Source organism: Callorhinus ursinus, unplaced genomic scaffold (genome assembly GCF_003265705.2).
Source record: "Callorhinus ursinus isolate GAN/ISIS: 27379988/994484 unplaced genomic scaffold, GSC_fseal_2.0 scaffold85, whole genome shotgun sequence".
NCBI classification, from domain to species: Eukaryota; Metazoa; Chordata; class Mammalia; order Carnivora; family Otariidae; genus Callorhinus; species Callorhinus ursinus.
In genome coordinates, this window is record NW_027397147.1 from 215,296 (window position 1) to 242,272 (window position 26,977).

Here is a 26,977-nt window from a genome sequence, read left to right on the forward strand (position 1 = left end):
CTTTTTTTTAAAGTAAGCTCTATGCCCAACAAAGGGCTTGAACTCATGACCCCGAGACCAAGAGTCACATGCACCCTTGAAAGCTCATTCTTACTGGGGCTGATCAGAGGGTAGTTTGGGTTTAAAGGTTCCATGCTACTCTTCAGGTCCCCTTTGCCAAGCTGGGCCTCCAATATTCCAGATAGATGAGAGCAGGGAATTGGTTCTGTGATTACTGAAGTTTATCCTTTCACTCTGAACTCCACCAGTAGGATCACAATGTTCCTTCGAATTTGAAGGCCATAGGGCATTATTGGACTTATGCAATGATGGAAATGTTCTATATCTGTACCATTTGATACAATACACACGGCTATTAAGCACCTGAGAATGTGGTTGGTGTGACTGAGAAAATGTTTATTTCATTTTAAATTTAATTAGTTACATGTGGCTAGTGGCTACCAAATGGTACAACTATAGACATAAAAATGCAAAATTTTGCAGAGAATTTTAGGGAAACTTTGAAGCTGACTTAAGGATTTTAGTTAAAAAAAAAAATCCTGTTTTTCTAATACTACTACCACTAATACCTAATATTTCTAAGGACTTCTTCTGATGTTCCAGGTATTATAAGCCCTCTACAGGGCCTGTATATGTTAACCTATTTAATCTTCACAACCTCTCTTTTTGGAGAAGGAAACAGGCACAGAGAGGTATCCTAACATTCCCAAGATTACACAATAAAGTGTGATTTGAACCCAGGCCGTCTGACTTTAGAGTTCATCATCTTAATCATGTTAGGGTGCTCCATATTAATTTACGATCTTCTGCAATGGTTGATAAAGATTTTTATAGGGGCACCTGGGTGGCTCAGACAGTTGAGCATCTAATTCTTGATTTCAAGTCAGGTCATGAGATCAAGCTCTGAGTCAGGCTCTGCACTCAGCATGGAGGTCTGCTTGAGATTCTCTCCCTCTGCCCTTCCTCCAACTCCTGCGTGCATGTGTGTGCTCTCTCTCTCTAAAATAAATAAATAAATCTTAAAAAAAAACTTTTATAGAGTAGACCTTATCCAAGGTGCAGAAGTCATCAATATGCAAACCAGTAATTATAAACATTAGTTCTTAAAATAAGCTGCTCCTGAATGATTCACTTATAGCAAGGTTAAATTTTTTTAATTCATAAAAATGTTGATAAAGCAGAAGAGCCAGTATAAACACAAAATTTTTATGAAATATCAAAAAATGGATATGATAAAATGGATAGATAGTCCAAAAACTCTGGGCAGGGCAGGATTTTCCAAAACATTTCAAGGAAGAGTAAACATTGAAAATAGGATTTGTGAGCATAAAGTGATAAAGTCTTCCCTGTCTTCTGACAACTAGAGAGCAAGGACCACCACCACTTTCTAATCTTGTTCCTCAGGGGCAGGTAAATTGGTCAGAGTAATAGCAAAATGGCTGTTGGAATCTTCACAGCCTTATATCGACATAAGTATCTCTGGAATGAAGAGTGCACAGCCTCAGTGAACTGTTCCCTCAATAAGGACATAGCAAACTCGGTGTGAATACTCTTTATAAGGGCCACACTGAGCGTGGGGACCTAGAAACTAGGCTAGATCAGGCTAAGATGTTACCCAAGAGGCTGTGCTTAGTGCATTGTCGAGTTTCTAAAAGGAAGGTTTTTTTTTCTAAAAGGAATTTTTCTTGAAGGAGATAAAAGATGAGGCAAGAAGTCAAGAGCAAAGACAGACAGCTCAGAAACAGAAGCAGGTCAGAAAGCAGAGTTCAAGATGTAGTTAGATGAGAAAGTTCTAGTTCATTAAGATCATTAACAAAGCAGGGCTCCCAGAAACTCTCTTGTATTAGAAGTCACGGGACTCAACTGGCTGACTTAGAGCACAGACTTGGGATCAAACCCTATGAAGCCTTCTGGCCCACCCCAGCAGGCATTAGATTCCCAGTTAGAAAAAGTAAGCAAGACACACTAAAACATAAAAACATACAACTCATCTTCCTGGTGTTTCAAATATTTTTTTCAGGTGGTAAAGGCTTTTATTGTTCTGACCCCTGAATACAAGTCACATGATCAAGAACAACTAAAAAAGGAGATTCAAGAGCATGTAAAAAACACTACAGCACCTTACAAATATCCCAGAAAGGTAGGTATTCTAATTATGATGACGATTTGCTTAGTGTTCTGACAAATTTCAGCTGTTTATTTATTTTTTTATTTTAATGAACATTCTCCTCAAACATGCTACACCAAATATTCCAAATTGAACTAAAGACATGGATAAGAATCAGAATCTTTGAGATTAAAATGAAACTCTTGACATTATTTGCAGGGTCATTTGGTTTACTGGACTAGTAGTAAATACTAAATATCAAGCAACATCTCCTCAACAATACCCTTCTCCCTTTTTGGTTGTTACCAAAACCCACCCAGATGGGTATCCTAATTCTTTCACCTACAGATAATAAAACTGCTATATAACTGACTATGTATAAAGATGAAAACTTCTGGGCTAATTTTTTCCCTTAATACCAACAGGTAGAATTTGTTCAAGAGCTGCCAAAGACTATCAGTGGGAAGATAAAAAGAAATGAACTGAGGAAGAAAGAATGGGAAACAATTTAAATCCATTCTATTATTTATCACAGTATCTATAAAACAAAGAGTCTGTCCAAACCACAAGAGTATAGGGAGGTGATTAAAAATGTGATAATATACTTACAAATTGTTGATTTAAAATATCTTGTGGTTGGAGCACCTGTCTGGCTCAGTCAGTAGAGCATGCAACTCTTGATCTCAGGGTTCTAAGTTTGAGCCCCACATAGGGTGCAGAGATTACTTAAAAAAATAAAATCTTTTAAAAAAGCAAAATAAAATATTTTGTGGGTATATCATCAGAGGCTGAATTCTGAAATAAAATATTTAGTAAATTCCTCTGCATTAGTGTCAATGTTATTATGATTTTGTTAATATAAAAAGAATGCCATCAAGTGCTAAGAAATTTTTAAACATAGTATCTGAACCAAATTTCTGACCTGTTGGTTTTCAAATTCTAGTTGAATAATTCTTCTGATATGTTGATATACAAATCAGAACAAATCTTCAAGTTTTGAAATAAAACTAAACAACTTATTATAAAAGCTTTCAGAAAAATAAAAATCTCAGTTAGAAGATATCATAATTCTCAAAGTCTAAATATCTACCTGAAAACAGGCTAGGGATTTTTATTAGTCACATTTTTATTCAAGTAATTTAAAAATAGTTTAAACTCATTTCAAGGTCTAACTAAAAGAAGAACATCATGCTACAGTTGCTCGTATCTAATCAAATGCAGTATACAAAATATTTAATTTGTGGCTCTTCAAAAAAGTATGATAAATTTGGCAAGTGTTAAGATACAACATAAAAATAAAACAGTGTACAACTATCATCAGAATACTCATGATGTTTGGAAATTCAAGGGACAATCAGGATTCATACATGAATAGAAGACAAATGTTAGATAACCGATAAATGAAATTAGAAGACTGTGAAATTGACTTTTTCTCTATTTTCAGTGTGTGTGTGTTTAATAGCCCCAATACAGTCTACAGGACTCAGATATGCTAAGTCCCCATAACTTGTAGCCTTTTTTCTCTTTATCACACAAAAAGTCGTATTAAAGTAAAAACATAGTTTAGATGTAGAGAAATTTTATCAATTCCTCATTGAAGGTCTGAGTCTCAATGAATTTTTAATAGAAAAATTTACATTTCTGTCACAAATATGGCTTATTTCTGGGGAACTAAAAGTGAGTCCCGCTGGGGAATGAGACAGAATTCTGCTGTTGGCTCTCTCCTTTTGAAGTGTTTGTTCCCATTTGAAATAACCACAACATTTTCTGTTTTCTCGGTATTTCCCAATTGGGCAACAATAGAAGACTTTTCCATGGTTTGGTCCATTATTAGAAACAACAAGTCTCTTAGATCTTCGGCCACACTTGCATAAAGGAGGTGTCATTTTCCCACTCTTCCAAGGCTCTTGTAGGTTAACTGTAGAAGCTAAGACAGAGGGGAGGACCTTCTGGGAACAACTTCCCACTGGGGAGCCATCAGATGATGTAGGCTTTTCTTCATGAACAGTGAGGGTCTGTTTTTTTGCTGGTGGGACAGACAGAGGACTGGACAGATTCCTTTTAGTACCACCTAAAATGAGGGGGTATTTCCCCAAAACTGAAGGATGAGACATAGTGGCATTAACACTGTTGAAGCTACTTGATTTGCATTCAGGTAATTTAAAGTCAGAAACATCTGCATCTGGATCTTTGGCTTCTTCCACATGATAAATAGTAGTATGTGGACTCTTATATACAACAGACTTAGAGGTCCCAGATTTTTGAGGAGTTTCTTCTGTGCCTTCTTTCAAAACCATTAATCTTTCTATAGAATTAAATGAAGTATCTAAGTTTGAGTCACTAATGGACGGTATACAATCTATACTTTGCTCAGGCTGAGATGCTGGCAGTAAAGCTACATCCTCCCTATCAGCCAACATAGGTAAACAATCAAGAGCAGAACTCATTTCCGTATCAGAAACATGATTAACAGATGAAATGGTAGTTGATACAAGTACCAATTCTGAACCAATTGCTGAAGACTTAGATTTGGTATTAAATGCAAGGTGTTCGTTTCTTATGTGCTTCTGCATAGGTGTATTCAAGCTGGCAGACGGCAACTGCTCCAGAGAAGTAGAGGACTTTGTATTAAAAAGAGATAAATAGCTTTTGCCATTATGAAGACCTGCTTTTATATTGCTCTTTAGTTGGAGCTGATCCTGTTGTACCTTTATAGGAGAATTCACACCACCTGGCCTCATGTGAACTTTTTCATGAGAATTTACTGTATTTTTAGGCTCCCTATCATATATACTCAGACCCTGAATGCTACTGTTGCAGGCGGATCTTTCTTCAACTTGATTCGTATTCAAATTTCTGGCAAAAACGCTGGAATTCTTCTTAGTGGGGACCTATGATTCCACAGACAAATCCAATAGCTTTAGAAACTATGCATTTGTAATCTCTTTAGTACACATTAATGTCATCATTCACTGATTTATCAATGATTTCCACACATGATATTTGTATTTCAATGAACGTATTACTTCTGGAGTTTGAGATGACAGAATAAAGAGGCAAGAAACCACTAACCTTGTTCAAGGACCTTGTAATTTTCATTAAGCAACCATCCTTGATCATTTTCCAAGCAAGTAGGGCAGTATTCCGAGAATCATCCAACCCTGAGGAAATAGATATTAAACACTGAATTTAGTAATACCATTGTAAAGAAATATAGCAAAAATTAGAAATCACAATTAATATTGGAACATACTACTAGTTTTATGATCATCTACTCATTTTAATCATGATAAATTGGACTAGCAAATGCTGTGACAACCTTACCAACAAAAGACAAGATCTCCCACATTTACAGAGGAGATAAAAATTTGTACAGTTCACAAAAATGTAAGCAACATTCTTTAGGGACCATACTTTGTGAGTAATCTAATGGTCTTGTTCAGTTTTTTCACTAATTCACTGTGTTGTCTGGGCATTTGTTTAATCTCCATTTGATTTAGCTAATTTTCATTCTTTTTAGCAACTAGAAAGCCACTAGATGGCAGTCTTTATCTTACACTACTTTATGGTAGTATAATTTGAAAGTCCGAACTCTTTGAATTGTATAGATTAGGTACTTTTTTTAGCCTAAAAGGATATTCCTTATTAATGACATCACCAAAAACATGAGATTCATATGAAAGACTTTCTAGAAATAAGATGACTTACATAATAAAATTATTTTCAATTTATACTAACCAGAATGTTCTCGTCCTAAGAATTCTATTCCCACTTCCTGCAGGGCACCACTTAGTCCTTTTGGTTTTCTTCTATAGAAAATCTAACCAAATAAAAGAAACATCCAAAAAAAGTTACTATTAGAAAGGCTATGTATTAGCCACTTACTTTTCATAATTTTTATTTCTATTAGATTTGGAATGTCCTTATTTTGTTGTCATTTGTACATACTTTAAGAAATGTATTTACGTGAAAGTTTAAAAAAACATTTTATTTATAGTAAACTATACCCATGTATGGGATGAAGTTTAATCATTTTTCAATAGAAGGAAAGTGACCATGCCCCCATCTTTGACCCTTACCTTGTAGGTTACTCTGAGATCAATCCAAAAATTTAAGAATGCGGGTTTTAACAGCTGTTTTCTTTTACACTCATACTCCAGGCAAACCCCCAAGTCCCAGTCTGCATTAAGTATGTTAAAATAGAACAAATTCAATGATGCCAGCAGTTTTTACTCATGCTATCATTTATAAATAAAAGGCTGAAATATTATATAAAAAAAGATTTAGAAAGACATAATATATAGTATATAAATTTATAAATATAAATATGCATTTTGATATATATTGTACATATTTTATATATAATAGTATATAGTATACATCATTACATACTATATACCAAAGTATAACATGTACTATATAGAGAATATGAACTATACTGTATATGCTTTAATATACTATATAAAACAAAATAGGATTTAATTGCTATTAATATTTAACAATTATTCACTTTACATAATTTACTATTAAGAAATTAGGTTAGTAACTAAGTTTCAAAATGATTTCTTAAATACCCAATCAAACACACTGAGTAGTTCAGAAAGAAGAGTAAGGTGTCAAGTTACAAGGCCTACAAGGAGAAGGTTATCTGCTTTCAACATTCTAGAAAATACTAAGGTAACTGAGAAACCAGGCATCTTATAGAAACCTAAAACCAAAAATGACTATTGATGGCACAGAATTGCTATCAATGACTTTTAATGGCCCCTTTTTTTCCTAGTATGAAAGTATAAAGCAAAGGATGTGAGTTGAATGAAGACTCTTTTTATTCAAGGTTATAGAAAGTAGCATAAAAGTTTTCACTAAATCATCTTTGCCTGGAGCCAGAAGAACAGGGAGGTACAATCTAGTTAAGTCTTAAAAAATTTTAAAGTAGGGCGCCTGGGTGGCTCAGTTGGTTAAGCAACTGCCTTCCGCTCAGGTCATGATCCTGGAGTCCTGGGATCGAGTCCCACATCGGGCTCCCTGCTCAGCGGGAAGTCTGCTTCTCCCTCTGACCCTTTCCCCTCTCATGCTCTCTCTCTATCTCATTCTCTCTCTCAAATAAATAAATAAAATCTTAAAAAAAAAAAAAATTTTAAAGTATCCCAGAATGGTAAAATTTGAAAAAATGAATAAAATTTATTTTCCTTGGTTAACATCTTTTTGGCACTGAGATTTCTTTTTGAGGCCTAAGAGGTTAACAAGTACAATTCTTACTATAGATAAAGAATTACATAGTGGTTACCCTACTCATTTATGATTGATAGAAATAACTTATTTTTTACCTGACCAGGTAACAAATGCACATAATTTTACTTCGGAATTAGGCAGATCTGAAATCCCAGCAGCAAAAATAATTTTCTTCTGTTGCTGAATCTTCTGAATCCATTTACAGAACTGAGATAAGCAAATCCTCAGAGGGACTCCTTCATCAACTTGAGCCTGAGTAAAGTCACAAAATCTAAATTCAACAATCAAATTCTGTAATTATTGAACACATCATTAGCACATAATTAAGCGCTTTAGGGGGATGTAAAAAAGAAGAGGTTCTGGGCACCTGGGTGGCTCAGTTGGTTAAGTGTCTGCCTTCGGCACAGGTCATAATCTCAGGATCGCGGAATCAAGTCTCACATCAGGCTCCCTGCTCCGCAGGAAGTCTGCTTTTTCCTCTACCCCTCTCCCTACTCATTCTCTCTCGCGTGCAAATAAATAAAATCTTAAGGAAAAAAAAAAAAAAGAGGTTCTGACTGCCAGAGTTTATTTAGTGAAAAAGATGCTAAAACACACGGAAGAGAGATAATATAATGATTAGAACTCCGCGAGATAAGAAAAATTAGGTTGCTCTACCTAAAATCACACAGAAATATAGTAATTAAATCCTGACTGACAGAAATTTGATGTCAATTAATTTCCGTAAGTTTGATATTCATTTTTACAACACTATTCTAATTTTTAAAAATTCCAACAGAGTTCTGGAGGGAACATTATTTCTAACAGTACATAAATCTAATTCCGAATGGTATATACTTTTTATTTTCGTTTAAAAACTGATTTCTGAATTTTAATATTTGCATCATACTTTCTTGGTTCCTTTGGGGGGGGCAGGGTGAGAAGAGAGGTAGGGAAAAGAGAAGAGCATACCTGTTTTATGCCTGTCAGTTCCATGCAAAATTCAGAAAGAATTGGATGTTCTTGAGGCTGAACATAAGCATGGAACTCAGATTCGATCTCTCCAGTTGATGTGTTCAGCAATACTGCTGGAAATTCAACTACATGAGAGAATCATCAATTGACACTTGAATACATAATTGTTAAATTAATGCTATAATCACTCTAAATTAAACATATTTTACCATCAAATATCATTATTAGACAATCATTATTTCAGTAAAAGCATATTAAAATGACCAAAGCAGTGTGATATAAGTTATAATAAATTGTGCCAAAGAAAAAGTCGGAATATTAAAGTTATGAGTGTATCTATTTAAAACTCTTGAATATATTTCCACAATTAAATGTGAAGACCATATGTAAGTTAAAATGTTCTCCTTTTTGCAAAGGTATTTTTTCAGTTCCTATGCAACTGAGATTTTGTATGGAATTCTAAAATAAATATTTTATATGATGATACTTTTAGATGTTAGATTTTTGTTCTTTTTTTGTCAAGTCACGTTTTATAATAAACTATCAACTCACAGGGCATCTTGTTTTCTTTAACTGTTGACTAGTTTATATCTATTAAAGTGACTCCTCTAGGGCTAGCTTTGACCACTGGCAGTCCAGACTTACTTATTTCTTGGCTCTGGTGGCGTTTCCCATTATTCCAACATGTTGACTCAAAATCAATGACAATTAAGTAGTCAAACAACTGCTCTGCAAAACAAAGGTTGTCCTTATGCTTTATCCGTGTTAAAAGTGCAAGGCATACAAAATGTAAAGAAATGAAGCACGCTACTTACTGGATTTGCTTCTTCCTAGATTTCCATTTGCTGGTACAACTGACTTTCTTCTAATTAATCCAAGCTGCCTAAAAATGTAAAACAACCCAGTATGTTCAACAAACTCACACTCCTGTTTGAATATGCTAACAAACGAATGGTATAACCCTCATCATTAGTGTGACAGGAAATTGAACTAGACTTTGAGAGCAAAAGACCCTGGTTCTTATACTGACTGCCACCCTCTCTTTTAAGTCATTTCACCTGCATGAGCCTCAAAGGTCATATTTGCAAACTTAGACTAATTCTTTCTGCTTCCCTTATTTTACAGTAAATACTGAGGAACTTGAGTGATTACAGAGGTAAAGATGCATTGAAAAGCTTATTTTTGCCTTTGCATTTTTCAAGCCCTTCTATGTGCACAGCGCGGTTCTGAGGAGATAGGGCAGATCCAGTCTTCCAGGAGCTCAAAATACAGCTGGGTAAAGAAACTAGACATCCACGGTAAACTAGTGGAAGGTAATATATGACAAAGGATCTTCAAAGGCAATACTTGAGTTCACAGAAAGGTATGAGCTTACTGAGGTGTTAAGTAAGACAACTTCGAGGAACAGGTCGAGTTTAACTAAGCAGTTCTTTGTTTAAGACATGTGATGGGAAGTGCAAGGAGTTGGGAATAATTGCGAATATTTATTTGATTTCTTACTACACAGCAGGCACTGAACTCTGGTGATCTCACTTAATCCTCAACACCTGTACGAGGTAGTCACTTTTGCTATCTCTATTTTATGGATGAGAAAACGGATTCAGTAATTTGCCAAGGAACACAGATTTGGTATGTGAACCCATGTTCGTCCAACTCTGAAGCCCATGCTGTTTACTAATACATTACAATACAACAGTGCTTCTAGAAATCAGAAATGTGCACAGCATGACCAGGAATCAGGGAGAAGGCCACAAGAAATCAAATTACGAATTAAACGGATCACTAGGAAGTGGTGGGGTGAACAGCTTGACGGGTGAGGCGGGAGCTGCCTGAGACCTCGGAACGGCCTACCAGGCGCTGTCACGTCCATTCGTTTCCCGAGGCCTAGAATGGGCTGACAGTGGCTCAAGGCCACACAGTCCGAACCCCGGGTATTCCAAACTCGCGCAGAGGGCGGCCTGAGGCTCGAGACCGAGATCCAAGCAGAGACCTTTCAGTCCGGGCCAGACAGTGCGGGTCGGAGACGCCGGGGCTGCAGAGAATGAAGGCTGACCGCGGATGCCCACTGCCCAGACCTGCTGCAGACGCCAGCACCCTACCAGGAGCCACCCCCAGGCCAGAAACCCCTCGCATACCGCGCAAGCTTCTTGGTCGCCATTCCCGGCACTCCTTACTCCTCCCAGCCTAACTGCCGGAAGTTATTAACCCCCCACTTCCGGTCCGTTCAAACGCCTGGCGCGTCTGAGGAGACGGTTGCGGCCGCGGCTCCGGCTGCGACTGAGGTGGCGGCGGTAGCGGCGTCTGCGGCTTGGGCTGTCTACCGGCTCGTCTTCGGTGTTTTCGGGGCTTCGGGGCGCGGGGAGTGTTTTTTGGTGGGGAAGGCGCTTGGCAGCAACTTTTTCTCTCTTTTTCAACGGGCGGAGGCCCCTTTGTGCCGTTGAGGAACCGTTTCGAATTCGGCCTCCGGCGCGGACGGTAAAACCGTTGGTCTCGGTGCGGTTTTCTCCGCTGCGGAACAGGGAGGATAGTGGGCGCCCTCGCTTTTCCGGGAGGGTTGGGAGGGCTCCGTACACTGAATTGAGGATAGGATCTGAGGGAGCCTGTAGGCCGTCGAGGCCTCACCTGCTCCCCCGTCAGGAGGCGGAGAATCCTCAGCTCTCGCCGGTCTTTCTTCACAGCGTCATGGATCCCGAGAGGGAGAGGACCGGGAGGCACCTCAAGAAGGGCAGGAAGAGGAGGCGGGCCCGGAACACGCTGGTCGGGGCGGCTGAGGCGCGGAGAGCCCGTTGGGATCTGGAGGAGAGGCAGCCTGAGGCCAAGGTGAGTAACGGGGAGCCCGAATGGGCGGCCCGAGGAGGTTAAGAGCTGCCAAGCCCTCGCCCCAGCCGCCTTCTGGGCCCTGCCGGCCCTGGACGCTGCGGGTCAGCCTCATCCGCCCACTGGCCTTTCGGAATCCCGCTTTCCAGTCTGTAAAATGGGAACGCTGATGATGGTTTTTTAAAACTGGTGTGGTACCTTGGACCCAAAAAGAATGTTCACTCAACAGATAGTTTATTGAGTCTTCCGTGTGCCAGGAATTGTTCTAGGTTCCGGGAATATCCCAGTGCACGAACCCAAAATTCCTTGCCCTCATGCAGTTTACATGGCTCGCCAGTAGGGGAATAATAAGGCTGAGGAGCATCCCTGCTGTGTATCGAGAACTAAATATACGTGGTCCATCCCTTCAGTCATCAGCTTTCTGTTGTCTCTCATGTGCTGGGCACTGCCCTAGGCACTGGGGGAACATCAGTGAATAAACAGAGGTGACTACTTCGTTCTAGTGGAAAGAGACCTAAGACAAACAATAGGTAGAAATGATAACCAGGTTTCCCCCACTATTCCTCAGTTGTTCCAGTAATATCCTTTTTAGCAATAAGATCCAGTCTAGAACCGTGTGTTACATTTAGTTGTCGTGTCTCCTTCAATCCATACAATTCTTTAGTATTTTCCTTGACATCTGTGGCCTTACTACTCTTGAAGAATCCTGAACCAGTTGTTTTGTAGAATGTCTCTCATGTTAGATTTGTGTGTTTCCTCATCGATTAGTTTTGGGTTATACATGTTTGGCAGGAATATCACAGAAGTGAACTCTTTTCTCTTGTATTTTATTAGGGTGTACATGATTTTGATTTGTCCTATTCTTGTTTTTCTCTAATTTTGTGGAGAGATGCTTCCTTATTAAACTTGTAATTCATTTTTTTATTAGTATGAACTCATTGCCTATTTCATTCAATGGGTTATAATCCATTACTATATTTTGATGCTCAAAATATCCCATATTTGAGCATTAAGCTAGCTTCTGTGTTCTTTGGACCTCATAATTCTTTGAGCATTTCCTTACTTTTTTGGCACAAAAAGATGTTCCAGGCTCATCTGTGCTTGTCCTGCCCCAGCCCTGGAATCAGTAATTTTTTTCTTGATGCTTGGTTCGAAATGACATTTAGAAACGCAAGGTTCTGGGTACTAGATGTGCTTAGTGCTATCAGGATATCAATACTCCCAAAAGAGAGCTAGGAAATATGTATTTATATATCTGTATACCCATATACACACATATACATGTTTACCTTTAAATATTTTTCTATCTATACATACGAAAATCTCTACTTGCAGTCTATTTCCACAAGGTTCATTCTTGCTTTCTCTCTTCATGTTTATAATTTCCTTCTTTATTCAGTGAGAAGCCTGATTTGTCATTATTTTCAGTATATTTGACCAGTTCCCCATGCTGCCACCACCCCACACTCACACACCCTCCTCACCTTGCTTGGGCTCTGTCACCCTGCACCATGTACCAGGCCACCCTCCTGTGTGAATGTCCCTGTCACTACTGTGACAGGCTACTATCCTTATCCTTCATACATGGACACCCTCACCCTGTTCAGGCTCTGAATCTTGTGACAGGCCACTCTTGTCCCTCAATATTGATGCCCTCCTTACCTTAAATACTTTCTGACATCTAACACCAGCCCTCACTGCTCTCCAATTCCCACTGCATGGATGCCTTCATATCACTCAGGCTTTGACACCCCACAGTGAGCCATCCTTCTGCATGTATGCCCTCCCTAAGGGTATGTTCCTACCCTTAGTCTTAGCTCTCTCCCCTATAGCATGCCCTCCCCGCCCCCCCACTTAGCCTTTGACCTCCACTTGGCAACCATGTTTAGTCACTGCCACATAGACCCTACCTACCTCACTCAGTCTCACCTTATCAGTCTTATATTTTTGATTGGTAAATATAAATTGGTATATTCTTTCAGGAGTTAAGTGTCAGAATTAAATAGTTGACCCTTGAACAATATGGGGGATTGGGGTGCCAAACCACCATCTACCCTCCCTGTCCTGTGCAGTCCAGAATCCTTGTATAACTTTTGACTCCCCCAAAACTTACCTACTTAAAGCCAGAAACCTTACCAATAACATTGGTAGCCAGTTGACCAGAAACCTTACTGATAACATAAACAGTTGGTTAACACATACTTTGTAAATTACATGTATTATATACTGTATTCTTACAATAAAATAAGCCAGAGAAAATGTTACTAAGAAAAGCATAAAGAAGAGTATTTGTTCCTGTTCTCCGTAGTCCTAATTTTTTTAAAGATTTTTACCTATTTGAGAGAGAGAGAATGAGCGATGGGAGGGGCAGAGTGAGAGAGAGAAGCAAACTCTCTGCTGAACAGGAAGCCTGACATGGGGCTTGACCTCAAGACCCAGAGATCATGACCTGAACTGAAGGCAGACGCTTAACTGACTAAGCCACCCAGGTGCCCCTAGTTCTAATTTTTTAAGATTTATTTATTTATTTTAGGGAGAGAGCATGCAGGGGAGGGATAGAGGAAGAGGGAGAGGAGCAGACTCCTTGCTCAGTGGGGATCCCAACGCGGGGACTCAATCCCAAGACCCTGAGATTATAACCTGAGTCAAAATCAGGAGTCGGACGCTTAACCTACTGAGCCACCCTGGCGTCCCGGTAGTCTTAATTTTTAATGCCCTGATTTATCTTTGCAGAAAGCCCGCTTATCTACCATTTTATTTGCTGAAAACTGTGAAGTAACCCACGATCAGTTATGTGAATTGCTGAAGTATGCAGTTCTGGGCAAATCCAGTGTTCCTAAACCCAGGTATGAGTTTAAGTACTTAAATGGTGGGTACAAACCTGAGGTTTCAAGCTAGGGTCTAGAGGGCCATGTATTCCTTAATTAATATTATTTGTTTGCTGTGCAGAATGTCCTAAATTTTTTTTTTCTTTTTTTCTTTTAATGGTTGGGGAGGGGCAGAGGGGGAGGGAGAGAGAGAGAATCCCAAACAGACTCCAAGCCCAGTGTGGAGCCCAGTGCAGGGCTCAATCTCATGACCCCGAGATCAGGACCTGAGCCAAAATCAAGAGTCAGACGCCTAACCAACTGAGCCACCCAGGCGCCCCCTACATTTTTTTTTTTTTTTTTAAGATTTTGTTTATTTATTTGACAGAGAGAGACACAGCGAGAGAGGGAACACAGGCAGGGGGAGTGTGAGAGGGAGAAGCAGGTTTCCCGCTGAGCGGGGAGCCTGACGCGGGGCTCGATCCCAGGACCCTGGGATCATGACCTGAGCCGAAGGCAGAAGCTTAATGACTAAGCCACCCAGGCGCCCCTACATTTTTTCTTATAGGAGTTGCCAACATTTAATTTGGGAATTCCTTTATTAAAATCCAGATACTTTATTTCTTCAAAAAATTCTAAGATGTGGCAGTTTTATCCCTGTATTCCCAAATGGCAACAATTTGTCAAAGCTGAACAGTAGCCTTCCCCTTACAGATGGGGCATGTACACTTTAGTGTACCACCTACTGGTAAATAAGGCCTGCTTCCCTTATTTACGTTATCTGTCTGGCTGCTTTTTGTTTGCAACCCTCTTGGGAGCTTCCTGGGTGTAAACTGAAACCTGCCCCACTTACTTGGAGGGCAGGGAGAGACTGAAGAGGCAGGCTGTTCAGGTTGGTAAGTGGCAATTTTAATAATAAGTGAAGGGAACTTACATACAGGGCTTGTCTTGGGCAGGAGGATGACAAATGGATCCTTACACATGCCTGCCAAATCTTAAAAAAGTTTATATAGAGGGCTTAACTGGGTTCAGTCATATGAACCATGCAGGTGTTTTCAACACCACATCACTGTCTCAAGGCTATGTCCTTGGAGCAGCCTCTGGGATCAGGAAAGACAAGCAGAATCCACATTCAAAGGACAAAGGAGAAGGGGGTGAGGAGCCTTCAGGTGTCAGGGTCCAGCTGACAGGTTAGCTGGCAGTCATGTCTTTTCACTGACCTTTCCCAGTACCGCTTAAAGGTATTTTGGTTTGTAACCCCTAGTGGAGACCCAATTGAAAATCACATGATCATGTGTTAAGAATCCCAGTTAATCTTTTCTGTTCCTTTTACATTAAGGGACAAAAAGAATTATACTATTCTGATATCTTCAATGCCATTGTTAAATGTCTAGTGAAAATTGCTTTTGTATATGTACCAATAAAAAATTTTTCAAAACTTTTTAATTTCTCAGACATATCTATCTAAGGGAGATTGGCTAGATAACTCAAAAGCCATCTTCTGTATTAACAAATATTGCCAGTAGTCTGTCAATTTATCTAAAACTGGCTTTCTTAAAGCCAGTCATGTGATTACTAGCTTAGGAAGGACTCAGCAGCTTGGGATCTTGAGGATATGCCTTTGTATACAAAAAATGAGTTTATTTCCAATTTAAAACAAATCGTAATAGGATTTTGGATTTGAATGCATTGTTTTTCCCTTGGTATCCTACTTGATTTGAATGCAATAAACTATTATCTCAAGAGATCTTTATTTGAATTCTGTATAGTAATAGCTGTTCTTTGCCAGGCAGTCATTGAGTCATGGTAAACTCCATTAACTGTTCCTCACTGCTTTTTTTCCACCCTTCCCTTTTGTATATCTATAACTGACTTGATGGTATCACTTTTAGCTGTGTTGGTTTGATTTTTCAACAGCTGGTGCCAGCTTTTTCACCAAAACCATCTGAACAACGTGGTGGTTTTTGTACTGCAGGGAATGAGCCAGCTACACTTTTATAGGTTCTATTTGGAATTTGGATTTCTCCGAAAGGCATTCAGACACGTAAGTTAAGAAAACTCTAGCAGGGCCTGAGTTGAGTCCTCTCATCCAAAGACTAGTTCATGTCTCAAACTATGCTCTTTGGCAACCTGATTGAACGAGCAGAAGAGGTTGTAGAAAGCAAGAAAGATTAAGATTCAGAGATCTCTTGTTGAGATTAGGTTTGCCTCTGATTTTCTTTGATAATTTAGGCAAAATATTTATTACCAGATTACAATCTATACGTAGTCCCCAGGCTGATATATCCTGTTTTATTCGGGTTATGGTGTTTTCAGAAATTAAACACTTTACGTAAGTCTGTGTTTTTTGGCCTCTTGACAACATCACAAGATTGGACATCCTTAGAACAGTATCTGGAGCTGAATAGCGGCTGTCATCTTTAGAAGAGGCATGTGCTATTTTCCTTCCCATAGCCACCACCAGTCTTTATTGGACTGTTTCATCCATTTACTGCTAAGGGATTTGAGTTGGTGAGTCCTAATCTCCTTGGGTCTCCGTTTTCTTTTTTGCTTTCATTTATCAAAGGCTACATATATGCTAGGACCTACATCAGTCATTCTGCGTGCATCATCTTTAATTTTCACAGTAATTCTGTGAGAGATATAAATATCTTCTGTATGTGAGGAAACTGTAAGTAACTTGTCCAAGTTATAGCTAGTAAGTGTTGGAGCTGGAATTTCAGCACAGGTGAGCCTAAGGCTGGAGCTTTCAACCTTTCAGCTTTGCTGTGTCATCTGTCCTAACTACTTGGCAAGCTGTCCACTAAAGTATAATAGATACAGAAGTGCTTTGGAAAAAGAGACTTTCCTTTTCTGAGTTATACATTTCTATAATGTTTGTCTTTGTTTCCAATGTGTAATCAGAACCAAAGAAAATATCTGAGCTGGGATAAAGGTGGCTTCACTTACGTAGTCACTTTTTTTATTATTATTATTATTACCTAGTCACTTTTATACATTAAGGAAACAGTCCTCATTTTGCAATACAAACAATTAAGGTCCAGACCTTTCATAGCACTGAGCTGACGATAAAAGTGCAAGTCTTTGACAATATTTTAACTGCTTTCAAGCATTTTTATAAAAACTTGGTATGTATTTTCAGAAATTCCGCTTGCCACCACCATCATCTAATTTCCTAGCTGATATCACTGGACTGCAAAAGAAACAAATAATGGGGGATCTATCCAAGATGGTGGAAGGTATGGCTGTGACTCTGGTTTGATGATTTGCTCATTCTAAAAGACATTATGGATATGCTTATAAGTGGGTTTATCAGTCAAGTTTATTCTTGCAAACAACTAAGGTCAATTCTAACTACCTTAAACAGAAAAGCAGGTTTTTTTTTTTTTTTTTTTTGAAGAAAAAATGGATAAGTACCTCGGGAAAATAGAGAGCAGGAACCATAGCCTGTATTCATGCCCCAGAAACCATCTGGTTAGGTGAGATAGCATAGGCTATCCCTGCATATCACTTAACACTGGACTCTTATAAATTACTGGGAATAATTTTTAAACTGTCAGTGGGTCTTTGTACCCATGAGTGTACAGATGTGAAGGAAGATCTTGCCTTTGACTACTGTAAAGGACACCCTTAATACTACTCACAGTGGGGAGTAGGCAGGAGGTTAAGATGCTGGCCATCTAAAAGAGAAATACCCATGATGGCAATGTTTTTCAAACGATGGGTTGTGTCCATGAGTAAGTTGTAGTTAACCTTCTGTTTTTGTAGGGGGAAGCAGGTAAGTGATGGAATAGAAAAGAACTTGCTAGATAGAGTTCATTGGACATAGTAAGCTAAGTATTGTTCAGTGATGCTTTTTTGTGTGTGTTCAGAAATAATAGTTACACTGAGGAGACATGAAAAAGTGGTGAGGAGTAGCCAGTGATTCCTTAGTATCTCCTCTAGGACTGTGCTTCCTACTATCCTGTCTTAAAGACCCCTGACTTCCTTCCTTTCCACTGTTCCCCTCTCCTTCTAATAGATGCCTGTATCTGACCTGCCTCTGTTTTATTTGACCTCCACTGTATTTTAAACATTTTTGAGTAAATAACAGAGTAGTCATTAACTAGATTCAAAGCTCATATAAAGACATAGCACTGCAAAAGAAATCATCAGAAAAAAATTTGATGTGGCTAAAAAATATAGATTGTTGGGGATAATTGGGGGAGGATGGTAGTGGTGAGAGACGAGGCTGAGAGAGGTAGGTTAAAGCTCTGTCCTACAGGCTGTAGATATCATGCTAAGGACTTTGGATTTTATTCTGTAGACTTTGAGGAGTCAGAGGATTATGGCTAGTTCTCTATCCTCTTAAGGATTTCACTTTGTTTCCCATCCTAAATATCAGAGTCCCAAAGCGTAGTCTGTAACACTGATCTCCCCTCAATTCAGTCTTTCCTTCAAAATATTTATATATCTCCCCAAGCTGACCTATCGCTCTTCTTTGGTTAACGCCTGTATCTTTATCTCTAGGTCTGATGTCCCAGATTCCAGGCTTGAATTTTCAACTGCCTGCTGAATGTTGCCACTTGGATATTCCCCTGTCCCCTCAATCATAACATAGCTAAAAGCATTTTTCTCATCCTTAAATAACATAACAGGCTCCCATCTTCAAATTGCCTTTTCTGTTGGTATCAATTTTCTCTAAGATAATAGTTTTGAATTTTAGAATTACTTTTCTTTTGGCTCCCCATACCCAGTCTGCATAGCTCATTCCCTTTGCTCCTATGAATATCTATTTATATTGTCACTTTACCAGAGAGATCTTCCCTGATTATAAAATTTAGGACAGTAACTCTTTTCCTGCCCCAGTACACCCTCTCCTCTTTTCCCTCCTTTACTTTTCTCCGTGGTCCTTGTTCCTTACCTGACATATTATATATTTATTTATTGTCTATCTTCCCAACTAGAATTTCAGTTCCATGGAGAATTTTGTTGACTTTGTTCATTGAGGAATCTCTAGTGGCTAGAACAATGCCAGGCATATAATAAGTACTTAGTAAATACTTGTTGACTGAATTGAGTTATTTTATCACTGTGTTCTATTGGTTTTTCTTGTATACTGTTTCTTTCATATATCCCTTTTCCTCTATCCTTTCCACCATCTTGATTCAGACTCTATAATCTTTTTTTTTCTTAGTTGGTTTTTTTTGTCCAGAATTTCTGCAAAACTTTTTCTCATTTCTCTCTCTCCATTTTCCACATTATCTTTGAGGTTGATCTTTCTTAAATACTGTTAAGCCATTTCCCATCTTAGGAACTTTCTCTTGCTCTCCATTATTTATTGAATAATGGACTAAAGTCCAAACTCTTGAGTCTGGCATTTGCAGTGGTCTACAGTTCATTTTTATACTCCTCAACCTTGTTTCCTCTACTGCTTTCCTACACAGACTTTTTTTTTTTTTTAATTCTCAGTTGGTCTAGTCATTACCATAACCAAGTTTGCTTTGTACATTTCTGTCTTACCTGGAATCCCCTCTTTTCTATTTACGGTATTTTGACTTCTTTAGTTGCAAAGACCAGATACTCATTCAGGCCATCTTAAGTGAGAGGGATATTATTAAAAGGATGCACGTAGACTAGAAACCTATCAGGAGTCTAAGTGCCCTTTCATGGGCAGTTCTCTATATTTCCTAGTTTGATTTTGGAAGCAAGCAATCTGATCAGCTTAGCTAATTACCATTGTCCCTTGTGAGCCTGTCTTGGCTAGGAATATCAACTTACTGGTCTACTTATCTTTGAGGTTGTAGATGGGTCTCTTTTCCTCAAAGATTTTATTTATTTATTTTAGAAAGAAAGAGAGCATGAGTAGGGGAGGAGCAGAGGTTGAGGGACAAGCAGACTCCATGCTGAGCACAGAGCCCAGCACAGGGCTTGATCCCAGGACCCTGAGATCATGACCTGAGGCAAAATAAGAGACGCTCAACTGACAGCCACCCAGGCACCCATAGATGGGTCTCTCTTAAGCCAGGTTCCCACTCTCAATCCAATCGGTGACCATTTCTGCTTACAGAATAGGATGATGCTTGAGCAAGTGGCTAGGGGTGGAATAGATTTAGCTAGAATGGGCTGTTAGGAGTGGCAGGCACTGTGATGGGCAGGTCTAAGACACCAACTATCTAAATTCTGCTTTTTCTTCAAGACTCAGCTAATCTTTTCCTCTGTTGAACCATATCTCACCACCCCAGCCAGTGTATTTTTCTTCCTTTCCCTTTTATAGCTTTTATTATTACAACCCATTTGAGACTTAAACTCTCTTTATGTTCCTATAACTTTATTACAGTACAGGCTCCTTAAAGTTGGGTCTGGGTCTTATACGTCTTTTGACCTTCACTGTGCTTACCTGACACAGGTTTAGAAATATGTCCTTTGAGGTTTCTTAAACACACATTCTTTTTTTTTTTTTAAGATTTTATTTTAAGAGAGAGCACAAGCTGGATGGCGGGCAGGGGAGTGTGGAGGAGCAGAGGGAGAGGGATAAGTAGGCTCCGTGCTGAGTGCAGAACCTAAAATGGGGCTTGATCCCACTACTCTGAGATAAAGACCTGAGCTGAAATCAAGTCGGACACTTAACCGACTGAGCCACCCAGGTGTCCCTACTTTTTTTTTTTTTAAGATTTTATTTATTTATTCATGAGAGAGAGAGAGAGAGAGAGAGAGAGGCAGAGGGAGAAGCAGGCTCCCAAGGAGCAGGGAGCCCGATGCGGGACTCGGTCCCAGGACACTGGGATCGTGACCTAAGCCAAAAGCAGATGCTTAACCATCTGAGCCACCCAGGCGCCCCCAGGTGTCCCTTCTTGAACACACATTCTGATGTAAGTTTAATTGTTCTTTTTGTTTCAGGGTCTTTACCTTCTGCCGGTTCAAAAGTCAGCATCAACTTGCAGAATGACCCTATTATTCAAAAATATGGCTCTAAGAAAGTGGGCTTAACCAGATGCCTTCTCACAAAGGAGGAAATGAAAACATTTCACTTTCCATTACAAGGTAGGTTTATATTTAATCTGATGTTGGTAACAATGTAAGAATATTTAACAGTTTATTTGAAACTATTACTGTTGAAAGTTCATTGTTTTGTCTGCTTTCCAAATGACTTAGTCCATTTTATATTAATAAGGAAACAATGTAAGTGTAGATGTGTATCATGATTGGTAAAGTGATGATTTCGGATAGTACATAAACATGACCTTAAATATCATTGAAATATTCTGTGAGAAAAGTTATTCCTTTTTCAGTTTTCTTTCATTCCTTCCTACTATATTAAAAGGAAGTCAATATGTCTTTAACACTTCTCTAGTACTTCCAGTCTTCCTCTTACCCCACCATACCCCATCTTCATTTTCTTCAATGAATAGAACAAGTCTGGGCTCAGAGTCTTGGTCAGTTATATAGCAAGAATTTAACAAAAATGCTTTAATTTCATTTTATTTTCTTTATTACCTTTTAATTATAGCAGTAATGTTAAATTTCTTTAAAAAAAAACCCAATCTATTGAGATATATAATTAATATACCATATAATTCACCCATTTAACATAATACAGTTCAGTAGTTCTTAGTGTATTTACCGAGTTTTACAACCGTCACCGTAATCAATTTTAGGCTACTTTCACACCACAAAAGAAACCCTGTACTATTATTTTTCACACACACCCTTACCCCCTAGGCAATCACTAGTTTCTGTCTGTGGATTTACCTATTATAGATATTTCATATAAATGGAATCAAACAATATCTGGTCTTTTGTAACTGGCTTTTTTCACTTAACATAAAGTTTTCAAGGTTCATCCATGTTGTAGCATGTATCAGTACTTCATTCTTTTTTTAATTTCTTTTCCTTTTATTTTAAATTTAATTTTAGTAAGATTAAATATAATTTAGTTTTAGGGGGAATCTGGCTGGCTCAGTCAGATGAGCATGAGACTCGTGATCTCAGGGTTCTGAGTTTGAGCCCCACGTTGGGTATAGATATACAAATTTAGTTTGAAAATAATATGTGTGGCACCATCCATATATGAAAACTCGTTTATTTTAGTTAATCCTACTTATTATTTTTTAAAGATTTAACAAGCAATTTTTTTTTAATGAAGTATAGTATTTGACACACAGTATGACATTAGTTTCAGGTGTGCAGCATAGTGATTTGACAGCTCTGTAATTATGCTGTGCTTATTAAGTGTAGCTGCCGTCTGTCACCTTCATTTATTTTCATTCAAATGATATTCTGTATATAGATATACAACATTTTCTTCATTAGTTGATGGACATTTGGGTTTCCACATTTTGGCTATTATGAATAATACTGCTATGAACATTCAGGTACAAATTTTTGTGTGGACATATGTTTTCATTTTGGGGAAGTATATCCCTAGGAGTAGAATTGCTGGGTCATATGATAATTGTTAAACCTTTTGAAGAACTATCAGACTTTTTCTGGAGCAGCTATACCATTTTACATTCCCTCCAGTGATGTATAAGGGTTTCAGTTTCTGCACATTCTTACCAACAACTTGTTATTCTGTCTTTTTGATTATATCCATTATAGTAGTGTGAAGCAGTATCTCATGATTTTGATTTCTGTTTCTCTGATGGCTGATGATGTTGAACATCTTTTCATATGCTATCTGTAAGATGGAGTTAATAGCTCATATATCATGGATTGCCATGGGGATTAAATGAGTTAAGGTATACAAAAGTGCTTAGCATATTGGGTGGCACATAGTGCTTTTGAAAAGTTATTTTTTGTTATTGCTACTAATCATATAGATAAGGGCAGCAGTATAAAGTCTCCCAGATTTGGGTTTGCCTCTCTTTTCTGGTCTAGATCATATTTTGGTTCTTTTAATTGTAATTAGTTGGCAGTTTTGAGGTACTATGACATAGAAACTGGTCAAAGTTCCTCAAACTCTACTTTGTTTCTTGTCATACAAGATCTAGGTATTTTTACTGTTTAAGCCTCTGTCTGAAGGTAAGAATTTTCAATGGTTCAAACAGTTTGAGACCCCTGAACTGAATATGCCTGGTTATTGACTAAGTAAGGGTGTACAATGGAGGGGGTACCTTAAGCCTATAGGTGGGTTCCTGTAGGGAATTTTCAGGCTATGACTCCAGAAAAATGCAGGCATGTTTCTGAACAGAGATCTCAGGGGAGTCTCAAGGGTAGAGTTGGGTGCAGACGTGCACGTGGTGAATGTTGCTTTCTGCCTACAGTGAAATCCGTTTAGGTCTCTATTGTGATGGAATTTCATTCCTACATTTTCTTTATTTAGGAAAGAAAGATGCTACATGCAGTTTTTGCATACTTTATTATCCTCCTTTAGTGCCTACATGAAAAGGTCCAGTGACTTGGGATTTAGCCAAAATTTAGGTATTTTTTGTTTTGGTTTGGGTTTTTTTTTTGAGAGAAAGAGTGTGCATGCATGCACACAAGGGAAAGGGACAGGGAGAGGAGAGAGAGAATCTTAATCAGGCTCCATATCCAGTGTGGAGCCCAATGTGGGGCTCAATCTCACAAACCTGAGATTGTGACCTGAGCCAAAATCGAGTTGCATGCTTAACTGACTGAGCCACCCAGAAGCCCCAGCTACAATTTAGTTATAATCTCTTATATGGAGGAAAAATTGTTACTTGGTAACTGCCAAGAAGTCCAGGCTCTAGTATCCCCTATAAGAGCAGCCTGTAGTATTCTCCCAGATGATAAAAATGAGCAGATGGAGAAAAACTTGAGGACCGACATTGTCTCTCATATAATTTTTATATTTCAAGTGTCTAACAGACAAGGTGTCCAGCAAATATGGTATTTCAGTTTTCCCTCGGTGAATGAATCTAAGAGTGATGTTTATCATCTCTAGTTTTAAAAGCAGATATTTTACTTCTTTTCCTCCCAGGTTTTCCTGACTGTGAAAACTTTGTACCTACCAAATGTAATGGTTCTATAACAGACAACAGTCCTCTCTTTGGACTTGACTGTGAAATGGTAAGTACGACTTTTAATGTTTCACCTGGAGGGTTACAAACTAGAGTCTAGAAGAAGATGATTTCTTGAGTCTAATGCACCAGTTAACCGGTGCATTTAGTTCCAGTATTTTGGTTTAAATAACTGAAAGTAGACCCTTTTACTCACATTTTAGAAAACTTTGATATATGCTCCAGGATGAAGAATAAATATCACATAAGTTTTTTAACTAGTTGTTATGTTTAACCAAATCTCTGTCATTTACTCTAAGTTTACTCCTGTCTTTTGAACAGGGTTTTATTGTTCCCCTAAAGACTTTGACTCAATTACCATTGGTTTGGCTTAGTTTTACACATTTAAGATCAGAAGTAGGATTTCCCTCAAGCTCCCTTTGTGTTTTACTTTGTCTAATTAGTAAGTCTCCTTTCAAAGACAGGGCATCCCCTATCAGTACTCAGGTACCAGTCTCTCATTTCTTAACAGAGTGGCTAAGAGCTAAAGTTTTTGAATCTCATATCAGAGTGTGTATCCTGGCCTTTCCTATTAATGGCGTTGTCACTTTGGACAAATTCTGTAACCTCTCATTCTCAGCTTCTCTCTCTGTGAAGTGGGGATAATAACAGGTACCTCATCATTTTTAGTATTGCCTTAGATGATAATAGAGCATATTAATAAAAAATTACTTTCTAGTGGTACTCGGCTAATACTGGGATGTCATACACAATAAATGGTAAAATGATGATTGATGTTATTTCCATCCATCTTCCTTGAGCACATCCTTTTCAGAGCAATTAGATGAAATGTTCAGCAGGCTGCCTAGCTTTAATTTTATCCATACTAAGCTGTCTAGTTAGCAAAGGTTGTGCCATTGTCACTGGGACCCCAGTAGATTACAGTTGATGCCAGTTGAGATAGTGTTAATAATGAGAGGAAGCAAGAGTCTCCACAGTTCAGCAGTCTGACTATGGCCTGGTTTTTCAGTGCCTCACATCCAAGGGGAGAGAGCTAACACGTATCTCACTGGTTGCTGAAGGAGGCTGCTGTGTTATGGATGAACTCGTTAAACCTGACAACAAGATTCTGGACTACCTTACCAGGTATTTTTCACCTTGCCTTCTGCCATCCCTAGTACTGGCAGACTAGAGTGGAATGTGACAACAGGAATACTTTGTAGTTTCTGTTTGTTTAGGTATTTATCTACTTTTATGTTATCAAAGACAAGGCTGGGGTAGCACAACTGTAAATTTTAAAACTGAAATTGCACAATGTCACTGTATAAAGCTCTTTAGCCCTCTTGCTCTCTAGTCTTCCTGTGACCTTAAGTAAGCAGATCTTCCTTGTCTAAAGTCTCCAGGTTGTAATCATTATGTAGCAACTGCCAAACAGCTGGCGTTTTGCTCTCTGATAAGACTTCATTTGAAAAATCTGCAAATCACCATTTGGCGGTCAAATGATTTAGAACTTAAGCTGCCTTGACCTCAAAAATCAAAACAAAACAAAGTTTTTCCATAACAGAAATTTGAAGCTCAAAAGTTTTAGTCTTTTTAATTGTAATTTCACAATGTACATATTATAGTGATTAGGCAAAGAAAATCTAGTAAAACATGATTCTTGAAGTTGCATCTATAGATTCTGCTTACCTTAGGCACAGAAGAGGCCATGATAGTGATAAAGATTGTCTTATTAGCAGACATAATTAGTATTCTTGGGGAACAGTCATTTGTGGCAAAGATGTATGTACAAGCTTGTTTGTCACAATATTTCAAAAATATGGGAATATAAACATCTGAAAGTAGTAGGGGATTGGTTAAAATATGTGAAATCCATATAATGGAATACTCTAACCATTTGAAAGGATGTGTTGAAATAGATTTATTGATAATGATATATGGCAAATGATAAAACCATGTTATAAAGTAACATGCATTATGATTGCATTTTTATAAAAATAAAATATATACAGGAGCACCTGGGTGGCTCACTCATTAAGCATCTGCCTTCGGCTCAGGTCATGATCCCAGGGTCCTGGGATTGAGCCCCGTGTCAGGCTCCCTGCTCGGTGGGAGGCCTGCTTCTCCCTCCCCCCACTTCGCCTCCTTGTGTTCCCTCTTTAGCTGTGTCTCTCTCTGTCAAACAAATAAAATCTTTAAAATAAATAAATAAAAATAATAAAATAAAATCTATACATGGGGGTGCCTGAGTGGCTCATTTGGTTAAGCATCCAACTCTTGATTTTGGCTTAGGTCATGATCTCTGGGTCCTGGGATTGAGCCTTGCATCAGGGGCTTTGCAGTCAGCGGGGAGTGTGCTTGAGGTTTCTCTCTCTTCTCTTTCTCTCTGCTTCTCTCTCTCAAATAAATAAATCTTTTAAATATATATATATACATGAACATATGTATCAAGAAATAGGAAAGGATATTTACTAAAATGTAAAAAGTGATCATCTCTAGGTCATGGGATTTTGGGTTAAATTTCCTCTTATCTGTATTTTCAACCTTTTTAAACCGAGCATATATTAATTTTTAAAAATATTCTTTTGAAATGACTTTTCAGGGAGGAAAACCTATTAATATCCTGACCTGTCCATTTCTCTCTTTTTATTGAAAGCTTTTCAGGAATCACAAAGAAGATTCTTAACCCAGTGACAACCAAACTCAAAGATGTACAGAGACATTTAAAAGCACTGCTTCCTCCTGATGCTGTGTTAGTGGGCCATTCCTTAGACTTGGATCTCAGAGCACTGAAAGTGAGTATCTGACTTAGTTTTTCCAGTATATATTGCCTTTTCCATTTATTTCAAATCTGAAGTCTTGGGTTCTTTTATTCCCTCAGCCCACTTGTTTTTTCCTTTAGCATAGGATGCTACTCATTCTATTCTCTTTCCTCCTCAGATGATCCATCCATATGTTATTGATACATCATTGCTTTATGTCAGAGAGCAGGGCAGAAGATTTAAGCTAAAGTTCTTAGCCAAAGCTGTTTTGGGGTAGGTTGTTTGCATATTATAATATCGTCCTGACAAGTTGCATATAAGTTAGCATATGATTTCTTATTTAATTCATACTGCAAA

The 26,977-nt window shown here is 38.4% G+C and overlaps 3 protein-coding genes across 7 annotated transcripts in view; 2 read left to right on the forward strand and 1 right to left on the reverse strand.

The window, feature by feature from the left end:
* The window catches only part of ACSM3 (acyl-CoA synthetase medium chain family member 3), a 40,298-nt gene extending 37,647 nt beyond the window's left edge, over positions 1-2,651 (forward strand). For both annotated transcript variants that reach the window (XM_025855421.2, XM_073887952.1), the window contains exons 14-15: positions 2,021-2,140; positions 2,533-2,651. In XM_025855421.2, coding sequence (XP_025711206.1) covers positions 2,021-2,140; positions 2,533-2,619 — 207 coding nt within the window. In that variant the 3' untranslated portion in view covers positions 2,620-2,651. The remainder of the gene's footprint in view (positions 1-2,020; positions 2,141-2,532) is intronic.
* Positions 1,179-26,977, reverse strand: part of ERI2 (ERI1 exoribonuclease family member 2) — a 30,359-nt gene continuing 4,560 nt past the window's right edge. Inside the window, exons 1-9 of one of the 4 annotated variants that reach the window (XM_025855416.2) lie at positions 10,429-10,515; positions 9,109-9,176; positions 8,939-9,022; positions 8,291-8,418; positions 7,435-7,591; positions 6,187-6,287; positions 5,846-5,927; positions 5,180-5,268; positions 1,179-4,998 (exon numbers count right to left, since the gene is read on the reverse strand). In XM_025855416.2, the coding sequence (XP_025711201.1) occupies positions 3,691-4,998; positions 5,180-5,268; positions 5,846-5,927; positions 6,187-6,287; positions 7,435-7,591; positions 8,291-8,418; positions 8,939-9,022; positions 9,109-9,176; positions 10,429-10,451 (2,040 nt within the window). In that variant the 5' untranslated portion in view covers positions 10,452-10,515 and the 3' untranslated portion in view covers positions 1,179-3,690. Of the gene's footprint in view, positions 4,999-5,179; positions 5,269-5,845; positions 5,928-6,186; positions 6,288-7,434; positions 7,592-8,290; positions 8,419-8,938; positions 9,023-9,108; positions 9,177-10,428; positions 10,516-26,977 lie in introns of those variants that run through there. The other 3 variants (XM_025855419.2, XM_025855418.2, XM_025855417.2) reach the window with 3 other exon arrangements.
* Positions 10,473-26,977, forward strand: part of REXO5 (RNA exonuclease 5) — a 39,040-nt gene continuing 22,535 nt past the window's right edge. Inside the window, 10 exon segments of the mRNA XM_025855415.2 lie at positions 10,473-10,575; positions 10,972-11,113; positions 13,844-13,956; positions 15,835-15,961; positions 17,060-17,156; positions 20,797-20,940; positions 23,840-23,928; positions 24,889-25,004; positions 26,515-26,653; positions 26,799-26,893. Of these exon segments, the coding sequence (XP_025711200.1) occupies positions 10,976-11,113; positions 13,844-13,956; positions 15,835-15,961; positions 17,060-17,156; positions 20,797-20,940; positions 23,840-23,928; positions 24,889-25,004; positions 26,515-26,653; positions 26,799-26,893 (1,058 nt within the window). The 5' untranslated portion in view covers positions 10,473-10,575; positions 10,972-10,975.